This window comes from Hemiscyllium ocellatum, chromosome 36 (assembly GCF_020745735.1).
Source record: "Hemiscyllium ocellatum isolate sHemOce1 chromosome 36, sHemOce1.pat.X.cur, whole genome shotgun sequence".
Classification (NCBI taxonomy): Eukaryota; Metazoa; Chordata; class Chondrichthyes; order Orectolobiformes; family Hemiscylliidae; genus Hemiscyllium; species Hemiscyllium ocellatum.
Genome location: NC_083436.1, coordinates 27,870,397 through 27,896,668, shown reverse-complemented (window position 1 = coordinate 27,896,668; position 26,272 = coordinate 27,870,397). Strand labels below are relative to the sequence as shown.

The 26,272-nt window shown below is 41.7% G+C and overlaps 1 protein-coding gene across 1 annotated transcript in view; it reads right to left on the bottom strand.

The window, feature by feature from the left end:
• Positions 1-26,272, bottom strand: part of LOC132833289 (janus kinase and microtubule-interacting protein 2-like) — a 79,048-nt gene that overhangs the window by 18,835 nt on the left and 33,941 nt on the right. Inside the window, exon 7 of the mRNA XM_060851453.1 lies at positions 17,698-17,901. Coding sequence (XP_060707436.1) covers positions 17,698-17,901 — 204 coding nt within the window. The remainder of the gene's footprint in view (positions 1-17,697; positions 17,902-26,272) is intronic.

Below are 26,272 nucleotides of genomic sequence, written 5' to 3'. Positions count from 1 at the left end.
TCGAACACCTTACTGAAGTCCATATAGATCACATCTACTGCTCTGCCCTCATCAATCTTCTTTGTTACGTCTTCAAAAAACTCAATCAAGTTTGTGAGACATGATTTCCCACACACAAAGCCATGTTGACTATCCCGAATCAGTAATGAACCAAATGGGTTTTTAGAGCAACTGATGGTAGTTTCATAGTGAAGCTTTCAATTCCAGATTTTGTCCATTGAATTTAAATTCCACCAGCTGCCACAGAGGGATTTCAACCCTCATCCCCAGAATAATGACCCATATGTCTGGATTATGAATCCAGTGATATTACCACTATACCAACACATCAGTCAATGTGAGTCCAATGTTTACTTATCCAAATTTTCAGAAAAATAAGGAAGAAAGCTCGGATAAAATCTTCAAAAATGAAAGCATGCCTAAATTAACATTTTAAAAAATCAAGATACAGAAGGTGTATCTCCAAAGTAATATACGTTATCCGCCATGTTGCTTCCTGGTATATTTGCATATGGTTGCTCACTGTTGTTCCGAACATTGCATTCTGAACAGCCTTACAATAAGGGTAAGTGTAATCAATTTTATATATTTCTTAAACTATTAAACAACTTTTCAGTCGGGCATCTTTATATGTGTTTAAAAACAATGTCTTTATTTACTGTTATCTTTTTTCTGCATACCATGCATATCAAATTTTTAGCATTCGGAACCTATCCAAATTGACTCTCGTTATAAAATGTGTTTCGCATTCGTGAATTCACTATTTGTGAGGTTTTTAAAGAGCATAACCTTCCTGAACAGTGGGAACTTATTGTATAACTTTCAGCCTATACAAGGAAACATTGCAGATTGGAAGAAAACTGGGTAGACATACTTAATGGTGTCAGGTTTAGATTAGTTTAGATTCCCTACAATGTGGAAACAGGTCCTTCGGCCCAACAAGTCCACACCGACCCTCCTAAGAGTAACCCACCCAGATCCATTTCCCTCTGACTAATGCACCTAACGCTCTGGGCAATTTAGCATGGCCAATTCAGCTGTTAACTGAGGATGAATGAGAGCTCATCATTTACCACATCAGTTGCAGACCAACCTTTCACAAAGCAAACAGAATGAGCTTCATTGCGAAATGTTTTGAGTAAAGTTGAGACACAGCTCTCTGAGGCTCTGGTAAAATCACGGTTGGAGTATGGATTTTGGTTTTGTTCAATGAAGCAAAACTGAACCTTCGAAGCCCTGGAACTAATACTGAAAGGACTATCCACAAGGCTATCCGAGGATTTAATCATTAAGAAATGCAGTAGAATTAAAGAGGATTATGAAAGAAATAGAAGGAAACTCGTTGCATTTATGTGTCATTGTCTCAGGCTATTCCAAGGTACGCCATAACCAATGAATTTATTTTTGTAATTCCATCTCAGTTGTTTTGTAACAAAGTAAGGCAACAAGCTCCCCCAAAAGTGAGGAAATTCTGGAAGAGTTAAACGCAAATTAGCAGAATGTGACATTTGTGCAATTAATTTGTGCAATTGCCCATAGGGTTAGGTGCATTCATGCCAGCTCATTGTCAATTCGTGCTGACAAAGTTGTGAGCTGAATAAAGCAAGATTGTAACTCTCATGCAGACTAGAAACTGCTGTGTAAATAATCAGCTCCATGGGTTGCTATGCATTAATTAGTACGGAGAATAAGCTATATTGGTTATGGTGAACAGCACAATTGTTCACCTTTTGAGGTCAAAAGTAACATTTTAATTTGAACAATAACTTCAGACTTTACCTATATCCTTATGTTAAGCTTGACCCTAGGTTTCCAACCAACCTGTTTTGCGTACATCTACCAGTCTCTCCCTTAGCTATTTACACATTCCTTGTTTCTTACAGGTATTCATGTTTCTATAACTTGAAAGGAAAGAGATCAAAAGGATTGGTCTTTCCCAACCTCACGAGAATTTTTCCTGTTCGTTGGTTTCATTCAGATCTATCTCCGATCTATCCTTTCTTCAGGTTGTTATCCAAAGTTCACTACAATTCCCTATTGCCTGGCACAGCCTTCAATCTCTTTCATTCCTTCCAGGCATATTTCTGATTTTCTATTCTAATGTCAGCCTGTCTCTGATTTCCTCCCTGTACAAAATTATAGAAGCACCACATGCATATCTTTGCATAAATCTGTTAAGTTTCCACTCAGCTGATTCAATGTATCACATTGCTGAGGAAACCTTGCTCTGTGATTGGTGATACCACAAACTTTCAAGATGAAGCCTGCCCAGCTAGGCCCCATGAAAGTGGTGGCCTCAAAGATGAGTGCAAATTACTATTTAAAATTCATTCAAACTAAACAATGACTTGCATTTAAATAGCACATTTAGGATTGTGAAAACATCCCAGGTAACTTTTTAGGAGCATTGACAAAAAAAAAATTGAGACTGAGCCATATAAGGTAATATCAGGGCAGATGGATAAAATTTTGGCCAAAGAGGCAGGTTTCACACTGGGATCATTAGAAAATAAGGCAAAGAAACAGATCATTCAGTCAACCAGCCCATGCCTGCAGTTATGCTGTTTTTGAGCCTCCTCAAATCCTTCACATCGGACTCTATCAGCATAATCCTATCTTTCCATATCCCTTGTAGACTTAAATTCATCCATGCTACTGGCCTCAATTTTCTGGGTAAAGAAGTTTTTTTTTGAATTCTCTATTTGACTTCTTAGTGCTGTGGAGATTGGGCCTTAAAGGAATGAGAGATTATAGTGAGCCTCAAAGACAACAGTTTCACTCTGTTTAATTGGATTAAATTGCTTACTTCATATTAGCTGTATGATCTGTTCATTTAGAGACAGCAGAAAGGCCTAGAGGAATGATGAGCTCGAACTGATTAAACAAAACATAAATAAGCAGAAGAAAGGAGCTCTGTCATGTAGTAATACAGGTTAAGAAGGTATCTATGTTCTGCTCTATGATTCCTTTAACATGAGGTTCTACATTAGTCCTGAGCATGCAATGTTTGTGTCGGCATGGTGGCATTTATACACGAAGGGAGGAATAAACATCAATCTAGTATGTTTCATATAGCTTTAAACTGAACATCTATAGAGCCCAGAAGTTAATCAATTCTCAAAGGCAAATCTTTCAATATAAACTCCCCGAACATGCAACACCGACTACCCTACTACCTACGTAAGACAAGGGCAGAAGGTGCATGGGAATACCACTCTCTTCAAGATCTCCACTGTGTCAAACACCATGGAAATATATCGCCTTTATTGGTCCGGGTTAAATTCCTGGGACTTCCAGCTATGAAAGGAACTTCACAGCAATGGACTACAGTGTTTCATGTGGAGACTCACCACCATATTGTCATTGAGTCATACAGCACGGAAACAGACTCTTCACCCAACTCGTCCATGCCAACCAAGTTTCCCAAACTACACTAGCCCCACTTGCCAGCACTTGGCCACATCCCTCTAAACCTTTCCTATTCATGTACCAATCCAAATGTCATTTAAATATTGTAACTGTACCTGTGACTACCACTTCCTCTGGCAGATCATGCCACACACAAACTACCCTCGAGGTGAAAAGCTGCCCCTCATGTTCCTTTTTCCTCTCATCTTTATGTGTCCCCCTAGTTTTAAACTCCCCCAGCTTAGGGAAAAGACCGTTGTTATTCACCTTATTTATGCCCTCATGATTTTATAAACCTCTGAAGATTTTCTCTCAAACTCCTATGCTCCAGTCAAAAAGGTCCCAAACTATCCAGCCTCTTCTCATAACTGAAACCCTCCAGTCCAGGCAACATTCTGGTAAATATTTTCAGAACAGTCTTCCATTTAATAATCTCCATCCCATAGTGGGGAGACCAGAATGGTACACAGTACTCCAAATGTGGCCTCACCAATGTCCTGCACAACATTGACTTTGCGAGAATTGCTTACATCCCAAGAATAATTTCAATTTGGCACAAATGGAACATGTGAATGAGGAGAGTATATACAAATGAATTGATGAATTTGGATCAAGCGTCCCTTTCACCTATTTGAGGCTGCCCCACCATTTAATAGGATCATGGCTGATCTGACTTCCACTTCCTTCTCTACACACCTATCCCTTAAGTCCTTTATCCATCAAGAAGCTATCGATTAGATTAGATTTTTTTAGATTAGATTACTTACAGTGCGGAAACAGGCCCTTCGGTCCAACAAGTCCACACCGACCCACCGAAGCGCAACCCACCCATACCCCTACATATTACCCCTTACCTAACACTACGGGCAATTTAGCATAGCCAATTCACCTGACCCACACATCTTTGGACTGTGGGAGGAAACCGGAGCACCCGGAGAAAACCCACGCAGACATGGGGAGAACGTGCAAATTCCACACAGTCAGACGCCTGAGTCTGGAATTGAACCTGGGTCTCAGGCGCTGTGAGACAGCAGTGCTAACCACTGTGCCACCGTGCCTCAACATGGCACCTATTGTTAAAGTTCACTTGAGAATGTAACTTTAAGGAAGTTCTGGGATTTACATATGAAAAAACTGAAACCAACATGCCCATTCTAAAATATGAGAGACTTAACAAACAATCCAGGTTTTTTTCAATATATAATTTCAGTTACATCACACTGTAAACTTTTGCTATAATTTTACTCCATACCCACCTGATGAAGGAGCAGCACTCCAAAAGCTAGTGCTTCCAAGTAAACCTGTTGGACCATAATCTAATGTTTTGTGATTTTTAACTTTATACACCCCAGTCCAACACCAGCACCTCCAAATCTTAAAGATAATCTTCCCTCTACTGCTGTCTTGGGAAGAGAATGCCACAAATCAAAGACCCTCAGAGAAAAAAAAATTCTTCCGCATTGTTATTGTCATGACAACAGATCAGAGCCTCAAAGTACGATAGACTTTTTAACTTTTAATTCCAAAATGTGTTTTAAAAAAGACTGCAGATGTGAATTCTGTTTGGCAAAGTCCTGAGGGGGACCTTGTATAATCTCAGTGCAGTTTCGAACATAGAGAGAGAGAGAGAGAGAGAGAGAGAGAGATACAAACAGGGAGAGATAACAAGGGGCAGACTGTTTTTCCCCCTCAGTTGAAAATCACCTCTTTCAGGTATTTTTTATGTTTTATCCTTCGAGGACCATACAAAAAGGGAGCAAAAAAACCTAATGCAACATCACGCCTGGGAGAAAGTATGGTCGTGGAAGATGATGTGCTAGAGAACTGAGCTATTAGTCTGTGTTTGAATCCTAGGTCTGCTCTGAAGTTTATCATCCACTGGTCACCTCTGCATTGTAAATAAAAGGAATCTCTCACTCTGCATGCTAGGAGTCAATGAGCCAGCAAGCCAATTAAAAAGAATCGGAACAATAATGACTGTCTCGTTGTGAATGTTTCCAGCCAATCATTACCAAAAACAGCATATGACAAATGATATACTGGCCTTCATTACAAGAGATTTTGAGTTCAAACATGCCTTACTACAACTACACAGGGTATTGATGAGACCATACCTGGGTGCAGTTATGATTATCCTCCTGAAGAAAGGATACATAGAGAGAGTGCAGTGGATGTTCACAAGGCTGGTAGGACTGTCCTTTGAGGAGACAATGATTTGACTGGACCTATACTAGAGTTTTAATTGATGAGAAGTGATCAAACTAAAATGATTAAAATCTAACAGGGCAGATGCAGAGAGGATGCTTTCCCTGGTTGGGGAGTCTAGAATAAGGGATTGCATTTTCAGCATATGGTGCAAACCACTTTGGACTGAGAATAGGAAATATTTCTTCCCTGAAAGGGTAGTGAACCTATAGAATTTTCTATCACAGATGGCTGTGGAGGTTAGGTCACTGAAACAAAAACAGAAATTGCTGGAAAAACTCAGCAAAACTCTGGTCTGGCAGCACCTGTGGAGACAAAGCAGAGATAACTTTTCAGGTCCAGTGACTCTTCTTCAGAACCGAACAGTTCTGCTTGCTACCTGGAAACGTTAGCAACAGGGGGCTAACTTCCTGCTATTTTACCAGCCACCCTTCCTTCCATCCCACCATCTGAGGGTCTGTAAAATTCAGCCAGTGGTTCAGGTCTGTGCCCTTTCCTGATATTTCTAAAAGGAACATTCATGACATTCCTATAAGGAACTCAGTTTTCATGAACGATCTGAGATGTTATCTCTCGCTTCATTTTTCACAGACTTCCCAGAGAATGAGCATTCCAAACATTTTCTGTTTTTAAACCATTTACATTGGTTTGCAAATCATAATTCACATTCAAAGTCAGCTTGACCTCAGGAAACGGTGTCTGGTGTCTACTAAGAGAAATCCGAACGAAGACCCTGTGCAAAACAGTACATCACTTACTGGTGCAAGTGATACCTGTGATAGGGTGCAGGGACAGGCAATGTTGAGGAAGTGGAGAGGCTGCAGAAGGACTTGGTCAAGCTGGGGCAGTGGGCAAAGAAATGGCAGATGGAATACAATGGGAAAGTGTGAGATAAGCACTTTGGTAGGAAAAATAGAGACTTTAAACTATTTTCTAAATGGGGAAAGAATTTGACAATCTGAAGCACACAAGGACTAGTTCAAGAGTCTCTTGTAATTAACATGCAGATTCAGTTGGCAATGGAAGTCAAGCATTCATTTCAAGAGAGCTAGAATAAAAGAACAGAAGTGTCCTGCTGACGCTGTGTAAGGCTATGGTCAGATAGCATTTGGAGTATTGTGAGCAGGTTTTGGGCCCTACATATAAGGAAGGATGTGCTGGCATTAAAAGGACTCCAGAGGATGTTTACAAGAATGATCCTGAGGATAAAGGGCTTGTCATATGAGGAATGGTTGAGGACTCTTGGTCTGTACTCAATGGAGTTGGAAAGGATGAGATGGGACCTCATTGAAACTTACAGAATACTGAGAGGCCTGAATAGAGTGGAAATGGAGAAAACATTTCCATGAGTAGGAGAAACTAGGACCTGAGGGCATAGCCTCAGAGAGAACGGACAACCCTTTACAACTGAGAAAAGGAGGAATTTCTTCAGCCAGGGTGGTGAATCTGTGCAACTCATTGCCGCCGAGGGCTGTGCAGGCCAGGTCATTGTCTTTAAGACAGATCAATAAGTTCTTGATTAGTAATTGGATCAAAGATTATGGGAAGAAGGCCAAGAGAATGAGGTTCAGAAACATATCAGCCATGATCAAATAGTGAAACAAACACAATGAGCCAAATGGCTTAATTCTGTTCCTATACCTTATGGGCTTATTATAGGTTATTAGTAGATAAGTAGCTGAGCAATACATCCAAGTGCATTGATTTCTTGTTTTCAGTTGTGCATGAAATAAAACCGCTTAAGCAGGGTTTTGGAAAGATTTAACTTCCATTGTCAAAAGTCTGAATCTCTCCAATGCACGAGACCGTCCCTGACAGGAGGAATAACAGATAATCTTGAGCTGTTTGCATGCAAAAAGCAATCTTTCACCAATCTGACAAAAGACAAATTGGCTAAGTAACGGGATGACTCTTTTTCAAACCAATCGTCATTTGGAGAGAAAAAGACATGAAAGCAAAGCAGTGAGAAAGCCCTAACAGGCTCAATCCTGATAAACTCTTTCAGATTGTGTTATCACCATTGTTAAAAAAAAAGTAGGAACAGGAGGCTTCTTTGTATTAAATATGAGGCAATAGACTCATAATAAGACTCACCAGCCAGTGGTAATATCAGCACTTTTTCAAAGCTGGCAGTCGCTAGACATGTTAACAGTGGGTGGCACGGTGGCACAGTGGTTAGCACTGCTGCCTCACAGCGCCAGAGACTGGCTTCAATTACCACCTCAGGCAACTGTCTGTGTGGAGTTTGCACATTCTCCCCGTGTTTGCATGGGTTTATTTCGATTTCCTCCCATAATCCAAACATGTGCAAGTTAGGTGAATTGGCCGTGCTAAATTGCCTGTAGTGTTAGGGGAATGGGTCTGGGTGGGTTGCTCTTCGGAGGGTTGGTGTGCACTTGTTGGGCCAAAGGGCCTGTTTCCACACTATAAGTAATTCAAATTAATCTTAAATGATGGAACCATTTTACCAGGCCAGGTAGATGTTAATGATGAACAGCTTTGAAGACAATAAAAGCCAGAGAATAAAATAAAATGGAGAAGCTTTTGATTTTGCAGCATCTTTGATTTTCTCTGCCAATCCCGCTGTCTCCAACTCATCATTGGCTTTTCCCTTTTCTGTTGTGTTGATTCCCTCCCCTTCCCCTGGTACTTGTAAATCAGGTTCATTTCCAACACTGTCCTGGTCAAATTAAAGGCCACAGCCCACAACGTGAGCCCTGAGCAGAATTTGGAGGCTGTTTCTCTCAGAAAGTAAAATCGCAGAATCTCTCACACTCAAAAGATGTGGTGCTGGAAAAGCACAGCAGGTCAGGCAGTAGGAGGAGCTACGTTTTGCGCTTAAGTCCTTCATTAGGAATGGGGTAGGGGGGAAAGTGGGCTGACAGATAAATAGGAGAGTGTGGGTGGGGGCTGGAGGGGAAGGTAGCTGGGAAGTCGATCGGTAGATATCGCTGGGGGTGATAGTGATAGGTCGGAGTGGAGGGCTTCATACACAATCAGGCATAATCTCGGTTTTGTATCTCATCTGAAAAAAAGTCAGCTCCATCAGTGGTGACACTCCTTTAGAACTGCACTAGTGCCAGTCTTGAGTTGTAGGACTTGAATCTGGAATCTATTGACTGAGGAAATGAGATTGCCAGCAACTCACCCACAGTTGACATGCACCCACTGAGTTAGACAGTTCTGCAATGAATGAAAAATCTCCATGTTAACGGTATACATGTTGTTCCCTTTCAGTCACTGCGCTCAAGCTTAAATGGCCTGCACTCTTAAACAATATAAGCTGAGCAATACAAAATAAAATTATGATGAGGTATGTTGCTATTGATGCAACTGGTGGGAGAGAGCATTAGCTCAAATAAATTGTGGAGAGTGTTGGCAAAGTAAGATTCAGCCCGTTGTGGAGGTACATCCACCCATGGGGGCAAATAGAGGAAAGTTACCTCAATGAACAGAATGGAAGGAAATGGTGAGGGTCTGCTGTTCCAGCCTAGGGCCTGTTCTTTCCCATGCTTGCTGCTGACAGACTGAGCATGCACGCCAGGAAATCTGTGGGTGAAGCAGTAACAGGCAGTTTGGAAAGTAAATGATAGCAGGGAGGGAGTCGCAAGCTGTCGTCAAGACTGGGATTGGAGGTCAGCAATTTGGGAGCCAACTTTGGCTAAGGACAGGTTTAGAGCCTTTTGGTAGATCAGGGAGATCCCATTGGCTAGACCTAGGGTGTGAGCATCTGTCAAGCGTGAAGTGGTTGTGGCAGAATGGAAGGAGTTAGCTGAAAAGCAGGGTGAAGGAGGAGTGTGCAAGATGACTGAATGTGGAGGAAGAGGCTGCAAGAGGGTTGTTAGGGAGATTAGATTGCAATGAAAAAAAGCAGGAAGCTGCAATGGAGTTACGACACAGTGATAAAGTTGTTAGCGAAGGTATACTCAGCTAAGTGGAATCCAAGAAAACTTTAAATAACTGACATAATAAATTCCTTGCAAATGAATGTGGAATCCCTAGTTTAGGGCTGCATGAGTTCAGAGGTTACTAAACATGGAAGGCAAGTGGTGGATCCTACTGTAATGAAAATTATGTTAATTGTAAAATTGAGATCTGAGATGGCATAATAAAGTGTAGTAATTACCAAGAAAAATTGTTTGAGCTTCGTGCATACAGGATTGAAAAACATTAACTGTAATCTCACCAGTCTGCTGAAAGTATGTTTAGTGTGATTGCTTTTTGTAGAACTATGTGTCAGTTGTTTTCAATAAAACCTTTGTTGATCACTTATGCCTGTTGTCTTGTACCAATTTAAATACTATTTCATCTCGGAGATTATCGTGTGTGTGTGTTTTTAGCTTTGATGGAAAATTAATTATTCTGTTTCCGTGAGAGTCCAAATAACCCATCCGTCGCCACAAATACAGAAGGTATTGAGACTACAGCATCATCTAATAAAAGTGTTAGTGAGAATGAAAAGTAGCCCACAAAAAAACCATCAATTCAAGAATCCAGGACAACATTATTTCAATTACATTGCATAGCTAAGAATCTTAAAATCAACTTGTTATAATTAGCCCCCAGGAAAATTTCCCAAATTTATGATGTTTCCAGATACAATACCCAAATGGTTAGGCTCAGGGTGAGGAGGGAAGAACAGCTCCCCTGCGTATTCACCTGCCACTTTGGATGGCAATAACAGGGTTAATTTGTTGATCACTTTCTCCCAGACAAAATGAAATTATGCTTTAAATGGAGTCAATTTAGGCATGCTTTCACAAGATAACAAAAGAGTGAGTTATTAGTTACTAATCGATAAAAGAAATAACAACATAACACGCAGATTAGGAACATGACGTGAGCAGAATTAAAGATAAAAGTGAGAGAAAAGATTCATGACTCAGTTTCTAAGCTGTTTATGAAGAATAGAGGTAGAATGTTGTAGTCTTTACAACAGATGCGACCATTAGTGTTGCTGTTGGCAGTTGAACAGTTGATTTTAAGATTCTTGGGCTTTGTAATTTAATTAAAATAATGTTGTCCTGGGTGCTTTTGACACGATGTAGAGATTGTCTTTTCTCCCTTTATTTACCTATAATGGAGAGGTGTTTAGTGGCCTTTCTCAAAACTATGACCTTTACAGTATACTAGCCCATACACAGATATCAGGTCATTAACACATGCAGAGTAGGGTTGAAGCCTCCATCTTTTGTACAGAGGAGCCTCGTTTGTCCGAATATCAATTATCTGAATTTCGGATTATCTGAAGAAGATCTCAAAGTCCCGATAGAAACATTACATCAAATAGGTCTTTCAACACTGATTGCGACTTTTGTTTACAATGATTACAAATGAACTCGGCTTACTGAAATGCTACTGAAAACAGAGTTAACATCGATAGGAGCCCACACACCGACTCCAAATGAGTGACCACCCGCTCTCTCTCTCTCTCCCCCCCCCACACTCTCCCTGGTGTTCTACAGAGTGGCGTATTGTAAACCTCTCTTCCCCAGATAATCTCTCCATCATTGTCCTACAGGGCAAAGGTGGAACCTGTCAAAAAGTTTCAGTAAAAGGCTTGTGTGTGGCTGTATGTGCATGTGCTATTTTGAGACTCACCCCACAAAGGCAGCAACAGTCTTGCTGTTGGTGTCCAGTCCGACAGCCCCAAAGTGGGGGTGAGGCGTGAATGGAGGTAGATGGGGGCAGACAGGGAGCTGTGTTGGATGGGGTTGGGGGGTACGGGTGCGACAATGGGGTAAATGTCGGGCAGGGTTGGGGGAGGTGGATCCAGATGGGAGTTCGCGTGCGGTGTGCTGCTACCTAGTCTCCTAAATGGGCAGCGGACTTAGCAAGTGCTCACTGCGTCAATTCCATTGAAATGATGGGTTGGGAGAGGGTGAGAGGCTTCAGCATCACTGTAGGGCCCTTACACACAAGCATGTGTCTGCTCAGAAACAAAGCCTGTGACAGAGAGAGGGAGAAAGGCAGGCAGAGCAAGGAAAAAGGAAACTTCACAAAACTCGGAGCCCCAGAGGAGAGGCATTGAATCAATTAACTGAATAACCAATTATCGAACGAATTAGTGTCTGCCCATCTCGTTCGGATAATCAAAGTTCCTTTGTACATCCTGGAAGTGTAAAACACAAGCTTATACACAACAGATGGCTCTCTGCTTGACAGCGTGTTGGATCGTCAGCGTCTCATTATCTCTTCCACCTTAGTCTTTCCACTTGAAGTTTCTGAAACTCTATACAGGTATGAGATGCTAGAATTTCCCCGCTGACAGCCATAGAATTCACATCCACGGGGATCTTTTGGCTGTATGTCTGTGCTTTTCTAAAACAAAACACATTGCAATGAAATGTTCATCATATCTATAGGAGATCTGGGACTATGACCTGTGCTCATGACCCTGCCAAGAGTCAAAAAGTAGCCCTTGAGAAATTTCAAGAGGCATGATTTGGAAATAAAGATATATTTTGACCTTGGGCAGTGAGGATCCATACATTTGACCATTTATATGGGGACATGGAAATGATTTGTGACACCGCATTCCCGTCATTTTGGCATGATTTTAGATATTGACCACAACAATCAGCTTTCACAACCTATGTAAAGTTTGTCTGGGGTGGGGCTGAGGAGGGTAGGTGTTTAACAGCTCAGCATGAATTGAGTTCCCTTGTTTCACAAATGCCTCCATGCAATGCACAGTCAGAACACCTGCGGGCCCACTGCCTCCCATGCTGTGCTATTTGTCCAGTATCTCCATATCAAAATTACTTGGAGAAGACTTTCACATTACTGTAAATTAATGTAACTCCCCTGTAAAAGTTGGAGTGTGGCTTTACTAAGTGTGGGTTTGCGACAATTCATTTGAATCTTTCTCTGCTCAGCCATGTAGTTACTCAATGTGAATTCTGAATTGTTTTTGTCTCTCCCATAAGGCGAAATATAGTATTGAACCAATCAAGTCCCCTGTGGATCTTATATGTTTCAATTAGATCACCTCTCATTCTTCTAAATTTAATCGATACAGGCCGAAATTGTCCAACATTTCCTCATAAGATAGGACTCCTCATCCCAGGTGTCAGTTGATTGAACCTTCTTTGAACTTCTTCTAATGTATTTTCAGAAGTAAGGAGACCAATGCAAGTCTGGATTAAACCGCATTGCAGCCCCTCTGCCTATGTTTGGGCCTTGTCCAGTTTCATGGCCATTGTCTCTGACACACGTGCCCAACCATACTCTAGATGGGTCTCACCAACTCTCTATACAACTGTAGCAAAACAGTCCTACCTTTATATCTTATCCACCTTCAGTAAATGACCACATTATGTTTATATTACTGTTCATTTGTTGTACCTTTTCAGTTCCATGTACCAAACTACCCAGATCCCTCTGTAGCTCAGAGTCCTTGCAATCTCTCTCCATGTAAACAATATGTTGCTTTTCTATTTTACCTGCCAAAATGGATAAGTACGTATTTTCCTGCATTATGCTCAAATTGTTTTACCCATTCACCTAACCGCACTATATTTCTTTTCAGAATTCTTATCTTTCCTACCTATCCTTGTTTACTCAGCAAATTTACCAATTGTACATTCAATCCCATCATCCAAGTAATCGATTCAATTGGAAATAGTTGAGGTCCGAACAACCAATTCCTGTGGCACTCCTCTCATCATATCTTGCTAAACTATTTATGTGCCTGAAATAACTGCACATCTTGTCACCAAGTCACCCTTTATTTAAATGTGCACAGTTCATGGACTCTGACCAGCCAGTTCAGAGCCAGTCCCTATACTGAGGAGACCTTCTGCATCTCCTGTTTGTATCTGTCAGCGAGGGCTCCCTGTATGGCCCAGGTTAACAAGACCAATCAAGGATCTCACCATCAATGAGATTGACCTGGCCATGGTTCCAATCACTACATTGCCACTTTTACCATGAGTTAGTAGCCCCTGTGGCACTTTCTGTTTTCTGGAAATCTAACTATATTACATTCACAAATGTCCCTTTGTTCATGCTGTTCATTACTTAATAAAATAGAATCACTACAATGTGGAAACAGGTCCTTCAGCCCAACAAGTCCATACAAACCCTCCAAAGAGTAATCCACCCAGACCTATTCCCCTACCTTATGTTTACCCCTGACTATTGCACTTAACCGACATATCCCTGAACACTACAGGCAATTTAGCATGGCCAACTCACTTAACCTGCACATCTTTAGATTGTGGGAGGAAACTGGAGCTCCCAGAGGAAACCCACACAGACACAGAGAGAATGTGAAAACTCCACACCGACAGTCACCCGATGCTGGAATTGAACCCAGATCCCTGGCAGTGTGAGGGAGCAGTGTTAACCACTGAGCCATCATACTGCCCTAAGTGGAAGCATAGAACAGAGCATCATTTCAAACATAATTTCTCCTTTATAAAATCATGTTGGCACTGCCTGATTATTTGAGATTTTCTAAGTGATTGAATCTTTAACCTCTTCTTTAACAGTTTCCAGCATTTTGCCTGTGGCAGTTGTTAAACTACCTGCTCGGTAATTTTCTGCTTTCTATCTCTTTCATTTCTTGAATAGAGGAGTCACATTTACAATTTTCCAGTCTGAATGGACTTGTCCAGAATTTGGAGAATGTTGGAAAATTCAAACCATTGCACCTTGCACCTCAGCAGCCACTTCTTTTTAAACTGCAGGTGGTTATCCATGAAGACCTGAGGTCTTCTCAACTCCAAGGGTCTGGGTTAAACCACACTGGGGTCCCTCTGGCTATGTTTAGGTCCTATCTAATTGCTTGGCCATTATCTCTGACAAACATGCCCAACCAGTCAGCCTCTGGCCATCACAAGCATGCTGACTTATCAATCAGTATTAGATTAGATTACATACAGTGTGGAAACAGGCCCTTAGTCCCAACAAGTCCCACCGACCCGCCGAAGCGTATACCACCCAGACCCATACATTTACCCCTACACCTAACACTACGGGCAATTTAACATGGCCAATTCACCTAACCTACACATTTTTGGATTGTGGGAGGAAACCGGAGCACCCGGAGGAAACCCACGCAGACATGGGGAGATTGTGCAAACTCCATACAGAGAGTCGCCTGAGGCTGGAATTGAACCCAGGTCTCTGGTGCTGTGAGGCAGCAGTGCTAACCACTGTGCCATCGTGCCGCCCATATTAGTAGCCTGGATACTTCATAAAACCTTGTAGAATACACTAAATCAATTCTCACCAATACAACATGAACAATGCTCGAGGTTTAATCGACAATGAAAAAGGATTAACCCCCTAGTTTCTCAACTTCTCATGAATCAAACTCCACCCTGATTAGCGCAGGGATAATAACAGATTCCAGTCTGTTGTGGAAACCTGTCCAGGGTTCAGTTAGATTAGCCACTCCTGAAACCGATCAGAATGTTTTAGCTTTAAGTTGACTCTTAGTACACTCAGTTGACTTTTAACATAGAACAATGTGTGATTGTACATTCTGTACAACTAAACAGATACTCATCTCCGTCGCTTGTGCTACAATTTCTCCAACCTTGACATAAGTTATGGGTGAGGTGAAATTCGGTTTAAAGATAAAGTGACCTTCTTTCAACATAAAGAACAATGCACGTAGCAACAGATGTGATCAAAATCACTTTGCTCAATTAATACAATTTATGTTCACCCACTGATAACAAAGAACAAACAATAATAAGCTCCATGTAAATGGGTTATTCTATTTAACTTACTTACACTGTGTACCCTACCCAATGGCAAAAGTGGGGACTGCAAATGCTGGAGAGAAAGTCTACATTAAAGTGGTGCTGGAAAGGCACAGCAAGTCAGGCAGCATCCGAGGAGCAGGAAAATCAAGGCTTTTGCCAGAAATGTAGATTTTCAAGGCTTTTGCCAGAAATGTTGATTTTCCTGCTCCTCGGATGCTGCCTGACTTGCTGGGCTTTTCTAGCACCACTCTAATCTTGACCCTACCCAATGGTGCAGGTTATAACTCCCTATCCACTTGCCATGCATAGCCTTTTGCTGTTTGTAAGTTTCCCATTTCCAAAGATCCTGCAAACCTTACTTGATGCTCGTGCTCTGCTCATAAATTCCTGACCACAGTACCAACTGTTCCTTTAGCACATTTGAAACATTACTCAAAGTCTTCCCATAGAGGGTTACAGAATAAGTTAGTTCTGGTAAAAAAAGAAACGTAAGAGTTTCCTAGGCTCTATAAACAGAGGGAGCTCTAATAGGCTTCTAAAACAACATCAATTTGCATTTATACAGAACTTTTAAAGCCATAAATGATTCCAAGAACTTTACAGGAGCATGAAGGAACAATTCACATTGAAGTCACAGGGTCAAAGAGGGAAGTCTTAAGGAGCATCTCAAAGGAGGAAAGAAACGTAGATTAACAGAGGTTTAAGGCAGGAAACTGAGAGCTGAGGGATAGACAGCTGAGTGGAAAGCAAGCAGGCTTCAATCTGAAACTCCCGTTCAGTGGGAAAATTGAACCTTTTGTTCTGCTCTACAGAGACTCATGGATTTGGAGATCTACTGGGTCAGGTTTCTGGAGAAGTCCTGTTTGTTATAGGTATATGATTGAAAGGTTCACTCTGTCACCTGTTCTTCTCCCCACCCCCATTCCAAAGTATTACTCCCTTTTAAAAGCAGACAGCCTTCTCAAGGCTCTTTAAAACAGATGAAGTACTGAAATAACCACGACTCATCAAGTGTTTTGCTCAGACTTTCACAAAACAATAAAGTTAATTATTGCTTTGTCCCTTTAAAGGGCAAAGTCTAGTACTTAATTCTGTCAGGAAATGTTTTTTCCTCAAGGGGGACCTTAATCAGATGGGCCGATGGGCCAAGGAGTGGCAGATGGAGGTTAGATAAATGTGAGGTGCTGCATTTTGGAAAGGCAAATCACAGCTGGACTTATACACTGAATGGTAAGATCCTCAGGAGTGTTGTTGAACAAAGAGACCTTGGAGTGCAGGTTCATTGTTCTTTGAAAGTGGAGTCTCAGGTAGATAGGATAGTGAAGAAGGTGTTGGTATGCTGTCCTTTATTGGTCAGACCATTCAGTAGAGTTGGGAGGTCATGTTGCAGCTGCACAGGACATTGGTTAGGCCACTTGTATTGTGTGCAATTCTGGTCTCCTTCCTATCAGAATGATGTTGTGAATCTTGAAAGGGATCAGAAAGGATTACATGGATATTGCCGGGGTTGGAGGATCTGAACTATAGGGAGAGGCGGAATAGGTTGTGGCTGCTTTCCCTGTAAAATCAGAGGCTGCAGGGTGACTATATAGAGGGTTATAAAATCATGAGGGGCACAGATTGGATAAATAAACAAGGTATTTTCCTCAGGATGGGAGAGTCCAGAACTAGACAGCTTAGGTTTATGGTGATAAGGATAAGATATAAAAGAGACCTTAGGGGCAACCTTTTCACACAGAGGGTGGTATGTGTATGGAATGAGCTGCCGGAAGAAGTGGTGAAGGCTGGTACAATTACATCATTTAAAAGGCATCTGGATGGGTATATGAATTGAAAGGGTTTAGAGGGGTATGGGTCAAGTGCTGGCAAATGGGGCTAGATTAGGTTAGGATATCTGGTCAGCATGGATGATTTTGACCAAAGGGTCTATTTCCATGCTGTGTATTTCTATGTCCCTATGACTGCAAGTAGCACGTTTGCAATAATAAGGCCCTAGAATGAGAAGATATGTACACTTGATAGAAAATGATTTAACTGCCCTTATTTGCTCTGAAAAACACATCAGAACAAGTGAGGACTGCAGCTGCTGGAGATCTGAATTTGAAAGTGTGGTGCTGTAAAAGCACAGCAGGTCAGGCAGAATCCGAGGAGCAGGAGAATCGATGTTTCAGGCATAAGCCCTTCATCAGGAATCTGAATTCTCCTGCTCCTTGGACACTGCCTGACCATCAAAATAACTTGATTGTTAAAGCAGGCAATCATTCCAATTTTATCTTATTGCTCGCAAAATACTCAACTCAAAGAGATAATGTGTCATTTTGAGTGGAATTGGAGACAACTCATGCCCAATGGCTGCAATTGGTACCTGATGAGCATGTTGCAATAGTTCCAAGCGTTCCTGTAAGATCTGACCATCATACTCCCGGCTCTGCCTCAGGACCTGGCGTCGCCACTTCTCCACCGCCAACTTCAACTCTTCCTTTTGTACTTCAGTCAGAGATTCACTCACTCTGTTTCCAGGGCACTGCTGCAGAGTGTTGTATAGGGTGGCTTCCAGCTCCTGGATTTGCTGCAAGGGAGAATAGACAGGTTACACAAAAGCTGCAAACTCAGTGAAACCAAACACCATCCACAGGATGGAAAGCTGTTTGATGTGATCGCACAGAACTATTAACTGGCGTAATGACTGGAGTTCACCCAACATTCCAGCAGGTGCTGAGGTGGCAATTGACACAATGTTCTCTCTCACCACTGCTCTGAACAATGAGGTTTACTTTCAGAAGGGTCATTATACACAAATGCTCCCTGCACCGCCACCCCATTGTTTGAAAGTTTACTGTGCACTTTTGTTGCCATTAGCAACTGGTGAACATATCAAACAATGGTTCAGACTTCACTTTGTGGACAACATATCCAGTTTCATTAGGAGAGGGCAGAGCCAAAAAGGCAACATTCCACTGAGCATGAGCACCACATTTGATCTGATCAACACACTCATTTGGAATTACTGTCGATTGAGATCTACAGCCTTGATAGTTCTAAATGGTCACTGTGTTTCCACCTGCATTGCTGTAGTAACTCAAAGAGAGTGACTGCAAAAATGGTTTCACAGCTTTAACCATCCCAAGTGTCTGACAATCAATAATAGTCCCATAAACAATACACTACCTGCACTATCATGGAATCATATAGCAGAAGCTCTTCAGCCCATTATGTCTCTACCACATAATATACAATTACCTACACTAGAGTCATAGATAGAATCATTTAGCATGGAAACAGACCCTTCAGTGCAAACAGTCCATGTTCCCAAATTAAACCTGTCCCACTTGCTTGCATTTGGCCAACATCCCTTCAAACCTTTCCTATTCATGTACTCATCCAAATGCTGTTTAAATACTGTGACGGTATCTGCATCCACCACTTCCTTGGGCAGTTCATTTCATTCCACACACAAACCACTTTCTGAGTAAAAGCATTGTCCTATGTGTCTTTAAACTTTTGCCTCTCACCTTAAAAATAAATCCCTTAGATTTGAACTTGCCCCACCCTCGAGAAAAGACACTGGCTATTCACCTTACCCATGCTCCTCACCATTTTGTTAACTTGTAGAAGGTCACCCCTCAACCTCCTACGCTCCAGGGAGAAAGATTAGATTAGATTCCCTACAGCGCAGAAACAGACCCTTCGACTCAAAAGTCTACACCGACCCTCCGAAGAGCAACCTACCCAGACCCATTCCCCTACATTTACTCCTGACTAATGCACCTAACCCTACAGGCAATTTAGCATGGCCAATTCACCCAGCAAGCACATCTTTGGACTGGGGGAGGAAACCGGAGCACCCAGAGGGGACCCACACAGACACGGGGAGAATGTGCAAACTCCACACAGACAGTTGCCCGAGGTAGGAATTGAACCTGTGTCCCTGGCACTGTGAGGCAGCAGGGCTAACCACTGAGCGACCATGCTGCCCCAATGAATGCTCATGAGCGTCCCTGGGGGAGCTCAAACCACCATCCTTTCGGTTAACAACCAACCGCGCTAACCAATTGCACCACTGAGACTCCCATGCTACCTAGCCTCTCCTTTTACTCACACTCTTCATTCCTGGCAACACCTTGGTGGATCTTTTGTAAACCCTCTCCAATTTAATAATATCCTTCCGATAGCTGGATTCCCAGAACTGTACACAGTACTCCAGGAGAGGCCTCACTAATGTCCTATACAATATGATGCCCCAACTCCTATACTCAAAGGTCTCAGCATGGAAGATAAGTGTGCTAAAAGCCTTCTTAACCAACCTGCCTACCTGTGTATTTCAAAGAATTATGTACTTGAATCCGTAGGTCTCTGTTCTACAACACGACCCAGGGCCTCACCATTATTGCACTAGTCCTGCCATTTTCTGTTCTACCAAAATGCAATAACTCGTATTTATCCAAACTAAACTCCATCTGCCACTCCTCAGTCCATTGATTCAATTGATCAAGGTCTCTTTATAATCTTAGAAAACCTTCTTCCCTGTCCATAATATGGTGTCATCCATAAATTTACTAACTGTGCCTTACATTCACATCCAAATCGTTTATATAAACGACAAACAAAAGTGGACCCAGCACTGATCTCTGAGGAATACCACTGGTCACAGGCCTCCAGTCGAAAAAAAACAACACTCCACATCACCCTGTCTCCTACTGTCAAGTCAATTTTGTATACAATTGGCAAACGCACCCTGAATCCCATGTGAACTAACTTTACTAATTAGTCTACCATGCGGAACCTTGTCAAAAGCTTTATTGAAGTCCAAGTAAACAATGTTTACCACTCTACCCTCATCGATCTTTTTAGTTACTTCCTCAAAAAAACTCAATCAAGTTAGTGAGACACAATTTCCCTCACACAAAACCATGCTGACTATCCCTAATCAGTCCTTCCCGCTCCAAATGCATACAAATCCTACCTTTCAGAATCACTTCCAACATGTATTGAGTCACACACTCGAGGGTCACCTAACTATTTAGCGTGAGTGAGTCTCATTCATTATCAGAACTATGCTACACATGACTGGACAGAACAGGTGCCAGGCCACCGATGCTTTTTTCCCTCTGTTTTCTTAATTAAGGTTTCATCCTAGAACACCTTTGGATACAATCCTCCACACAGTGTGTATGTGTGTGAGTGAGAGAGAGAGAGAGAGAGACTGCTGGGGGCAAAGTAAATCTAAGAGAAAGTAGAATTGCTTATAACAAAAGGTATATGTCAGATATATGTGAGACAATCAGGCTAATGGGGGAGTCTTGAAATGTCGACACACCGGCTCCTTGGATGCTGCCTGACCGGCTGTACTTTTCCAGCACCACACATTTGGACTCTAATGTGGGAGTGGGCAGTGCAATTAAGTGATAATGCAATGGGATAATTATAAGGGTGGTGAGGAAGACAGTGCTAAACGCAAAAGATAGGAGTAGAGCACAGCACTGGGGGAAGAGTAAGTGGAAAAGGCTGTCTCCGATTCCCCATTCAACCCCTCAACCCCTCTGACCTTGTGCCCTCCATATGCCACTCTTTTTCATCCATTATTTCTATGATTTGCTTTCTGTTTCTTTACATTAATTTTTCCTTAACTTGTGATATCTTTTGGGTTTTGTTTTTATTTATATATCAGGTTTAACCTGATTGCTATATCATATATCTCTCTTTACAAGCAAGTCTATTTCCCCTTGGATTTATTTCTGCCTCAGCAGTCAGTATTTCTCTCCCTCTCACACGTACATTTTTTGCATTCTTTCTTGCTTCCTGTCACTCCTCCATTCACATATTCTTCCACTTATTTATTGATGGTAAAGGTTAGCTTTTTGCATCCTTTCAAGCAGCCACCTTCATCGCCTTCGCCACAAAGGAATTGTAACCTTTTAGATTAGATTGGATTACTTACATTGTGGAAACAGGCCCTTTCGGCCCAACAAGTTCACACCGACCCGCCGAAGCGCTACCCACCCATTCCCCTACATTTACCCTTTTACCTAACACTACGGGCAATTTAGCATGGCCAATTCCCCTGACCTGCACATCTTTGGACTGTGAGAGGAAACCGGAGCACCCGGAGGAAACCCACGCAGACACGGGGAGAATGTGCAAACTCCACACAGTCAGTCGCCTGAGTCGGGAATTAAACCCGGGTCCCTGGCGCTGTGAGGCAGCAGTGCTAACCACTGTGCCACCGTGCCGCCCTTCTTGTTCATTGTACAAGATCTTCAGGGTTGTGTTGCCAACACTGACTGGATGCATTCCTTGAGATTTTCATCAGAAGCCTAATCAAGAATGCCAATAGAATGCTGGCCTTTATGTGTGGAGGAATAAAGTATAATGACATTGTGCCACAGCTGTACAAAACTCCAGTTAGATCCCACTTGGAGTACTGTGAGCAGACCTAAGGGTGGATATATTGACCATGGGGGAGTACAACATAGGTTGTCAAGAATGATACTGAACATCAGGGGTTAAGTTATGAGGAGAGATTACACAAATTGTGCTTGTTTTCTCAAAAATTTAGAAGGTTAAGGGTTAAGTCTTCAAGATATTAATGAGAAAAGACAAGGTAGACAAAGATGAACTATTTCCGCTGGTTGGAGATTCAAGAGTTAGGGGTGTAAGTTTAAAAATTAGGGCCACACTGATCAGGAGAGATGTTAGGAAGCACTTCTCCACATGAAGGATGGTACATGTTTGGAATTTCTTCCACAAATGGCAATGGATCAATTGGTAATTTAAATCTGAAACAAATATTTTTTTCTTAAGCGAAGATATTAAGGAATCTGGGCCAAAGGCAGGTATACGGGGTTAGGCTACAGGTCAACTGTGATTGCATTGAATGGTGGAACAATTTGAGGAGCTGAATGACCTACTCCTGTTCCTCTGACATGTCCTCTTGCCTCTCAATTTCTCTTCATGACTAATTCCTGTGATTGGCCATCCAAGACATGCAGTGTCATAGCACCCTGCCTTCCCACTTTAACTGGGAACTGATGTTTGTGTAATTCAGGACTCTTCCATTTATGATAGAGATAAGGATGATTTTTCTTCTTCCTCAGAGACTTGAGTGCGTTGGAAACTCTTTACCCCAGAAAATGGCTGAAGCAAGATCATTAGATATTTTTGAGGCAGAGGTCGATTTCTGGCAACCCCAGGTCCATTTCTGAGGATTGCTGACCTTATTTCAGGGAGACATTAGTAGGTGCAAGATCAGCCTTCCAAAATTAACCTCTCCTCTTGGCTTCCAAACAAAGTTTAGGATTAAATTGAATTGAATTGACTTTATTGTCGTGTATACTCACAGTGAAAACTTTGTAAGTCACCACTTACAGCACCATCTGAGGTACAAAGGTACCTAAATACAGATTCTTGAATATAAATTCTTAGAGAAAAATCAATCAGTCTACAAGCAGACATGGGAGCAATGGTGGCTCAGTGGTTAGCACTGCAGCCTCACAGTGCCAGGGACCCAGTTTGATTCCAGCCCCGGGTGACCATGTGGAATTTGCACATTCTCCCCATGTCTGCGTGGGTTTACTCTGGGCGATCCAGTTTCCTCCCACAATCCAAAGATGCGCAGGTCAGGTAAATTGGCCATGCTAAATTGCCCCACAGTGTTAAGTGCATTAGTCAGAGGGAAATGGGTCTGGTTGGGTTACTCTTCGGAGGTTCAGCGTGGACTTGTTGGGCCAAATGGCCTGTTTCCACACTGTAGGGAATCTAATGATCCTGGGATAGGCTTGTGTGGCTAATCATACTTTTTTTTTAAAATCAGGTGCAATATTGCTTAGGGAATTGGGTTGTGGAACCCATCCAGTAGTGACTCAGGTTTCCATATCCTCCCTACGCCTCTTCACCTTACTTCCCTTCTGTGACCAAGGTTTTGATAGTCTGACCTAATTTCCGTACATGCCTTAACTTGGTGCCACATTTTGTTTTATAATAATCCTGTGAACAGTTTTAGAACATTTCATGAATTTAAAAGTGCTATATAAATACAATCGAAAATGTTCTGCAGTTGATTGTTAGAAGTTGTTTTATAAATCACAAAGTAAATCATAAATTTGAAATGAAACACCTAATGTAAAACAGCGTGAGCACTACAGAGATAGGAACAGGAGTAGATGTTACGGCTCCTCAAGCAACCACCATTCAATAAGATTGTGGTTGATCTTCTAAATCCACTCCACCTTCCTCTTTCTCACACCACATATCGCTCCAACCCCTCAAAGTGCAGAAATCAAGTCTTAGCCTTAAATGGACTCAAAGACTAGGCATCCATAGATCCCAAAGGAAAAGAATTCCAAAGGTATCTAAGTAAATAGATCTCTCCTCATCTCAGCTGAAAATAGCCACGCCATATTCTGCATGCTCCCACAGTTGACAGTCTCCTACCAGGAAACAACCTCTCAACATTTATGACACCAAGTTTTCTCAGAATGTTAGATCTTTGAATGATATTCTTACTTATTCTTTCAAAGGTCAGAGAGAATAGGAGAATTCCATTCAGTGTCTCATTGTAGGACGACTCTCTCATCATTGGAAATAACCAAATGGCCCTTTGTTACACATGCACTAAGGCAGTAAAGAGAAAGATACTTTTGCTGATACCAAGGACCATACACTTTAGCAGTGAAATTCAAATTGACAAATACCAATTGATTATACAATTCAAATGATGGAGTAAATGTCTTAAGGAAATAAAATACTAAACAATATTGAACATTTCTTTCAATTTTAATAATTGGTTTAATATTGTGCACATGTATAAAGAGTAATTATTATTAGTGATGTGATGCGCTCAAATGTAGGGTAAGAATAAACACCTTAATTAGTAGCAACAAATAATTGATTTAAAAATCCTCCAGAATCTGTTCAACAAAGAATATTCAAATGTAATGCTATCAACACGTTTAATCCCATCATCAACTGTGCAGTCAGCAACATGCTGGTACTGTACATATCACTGAGAAAAGAACTGAAATTTTTAAAATGAAGGCAAAATGAACAGAGACTGTTCAAGCCACAGCATCTCCAGTGGTGGGAGTCCTGCACTGCATGTTGAAGATTCAAATTATTTCAATATGAGTACCCAGTAGGGCAGTTCCTGAAAAGGGAAGATGTTACAGTTTGGCTGATAACACTCTACTCTTAGAAATCCAATAGGTCAATCCTTATCAAGCAGGATGCCTTATTTTACTCTATAATCCAAATTGAAAAAAACAGGTCAGAGCAGTACATGCCTCAGCGCAAGTGTTGCGAGGTCTGCAACTTTAGTTTCACTATATTTCAATACGAGTATGCCAAATAACACATGAAACAAATGGGTTGTGTCAAGAAGAGAAGTTGTGACAACACAGCACAGCAACAGGCATTACAGGTTCAGTACTGAGAGAGCGCTATATTGTTCTCCAGATCATTCCTGATGAAGGGCTTTTGCCCAGAATGTCGATTCTCCTGCTCCTCGGACGCTGCCTGACCTGCTGTGCTTTTCCAGTACCACACCCTTGACTCTAATCTCCAGCATCTGCAGTCCTCACTTTCACCTGTCCTCCAGATAACCCATTACATTGAGACTCATCCTGTTAGTTCAGTTAGGCTGGACAATCTTAATAATTTTACATGTCCTGCAAAGACTTCTTTCAGCATCCCGGCCAATATTTCTGTTTTATTAAGCACCCTCTATAAAGAAATAAATGCTTGCATTTTCCTCATGGCGGCTGGTGTCCAGAAATATGACTGCAAGGATTTTTGAGATAATAGTCACTGCACTTCTAAGCAATACATCAAACAAAGTTAGAACTGACACGAATATATGAACATATGTTTTAGGATCAGGTAGCTCACTCAGCCCCCTAAGCCTGCTCTGTCTTCAACAAGGTGATGATTGGGCTGATTACTCCACATTTCTGCCTATGGTCAGTAACTTATTGTCCGCATGCTGATCAAGCATTTATCTACCTCTATATCTTTATAACTTTCTTTATTTTTCCCATTGTGGACAAAGATGAGAAAAGAATGCTTTAAAAGCCAGGACTACGGAAGGAGGGGCTGGATGTTTAAAAACTGGTTACTGGAACTCAATGTGAGTCATGTTAACCCCATTGTTTCGCAAGGGCCGGGGTGGAGACAGAACACAACACAGCACTGGGGTCTGTGTGCAGACTGAGATTTGTCCAGCAACAGTTAGCTGATCAGTTTATGCAAATGTGACCAGTTGCACATGCCAAATGTTATCAGTTTGGTGATAGCTCTGGTTGGCTCCTGGGCAGGTGAAAAATCTGAGTGTTTAGGAAAGAGGGAGAGAAGCTTCTGGACTGGGAAGTAGGTTTTGTTTCTCTACTTCTTTGTACCAAAAGTAAATGCAGCCCAACGAAAGAGAGGTTTCTCCTCCCATCAGTTGCTTAGAGCTGTTACCTTTAAATAGTAACTCAATATTTTACAGCTTGTGTAATCATCACCATTTGACTCCTGTGAACAAGTGAAGGAATCTAGAAAGAAAATTGGAGAACAGAGATCTTGGGAAGCAAAAGGCAATCTCATTAAATCATGTGGACTGCTACTATTGCATTTATCAATATTTTCCCTTCCATACATCCCCTCCGTGTGTGTGTGTGTGTGTGTGTGTGTGTGTGTGTCCGTCCGCGTGTGTGTGTGAGTATGATGTTTTCAAAACAGAGTGAAGTTTAAACTAGTACAGTTATAAGTTAATAATTTGTAGTTTTTTTCTTGTTGCGGTTAGTATTTATATAACTGCAAAAAAGCAGTAGTTTTGTTAAGTATAGTGTTTTCTGTTAACCTAAACGTTGGAAACTGTGAAGTTGTTCTTTTTGGAAGGGAGAAAAGGTATTATTTAAATGGAGATAAAATGCTGGAATCAACTGCATCAATTAGATTAGATTACT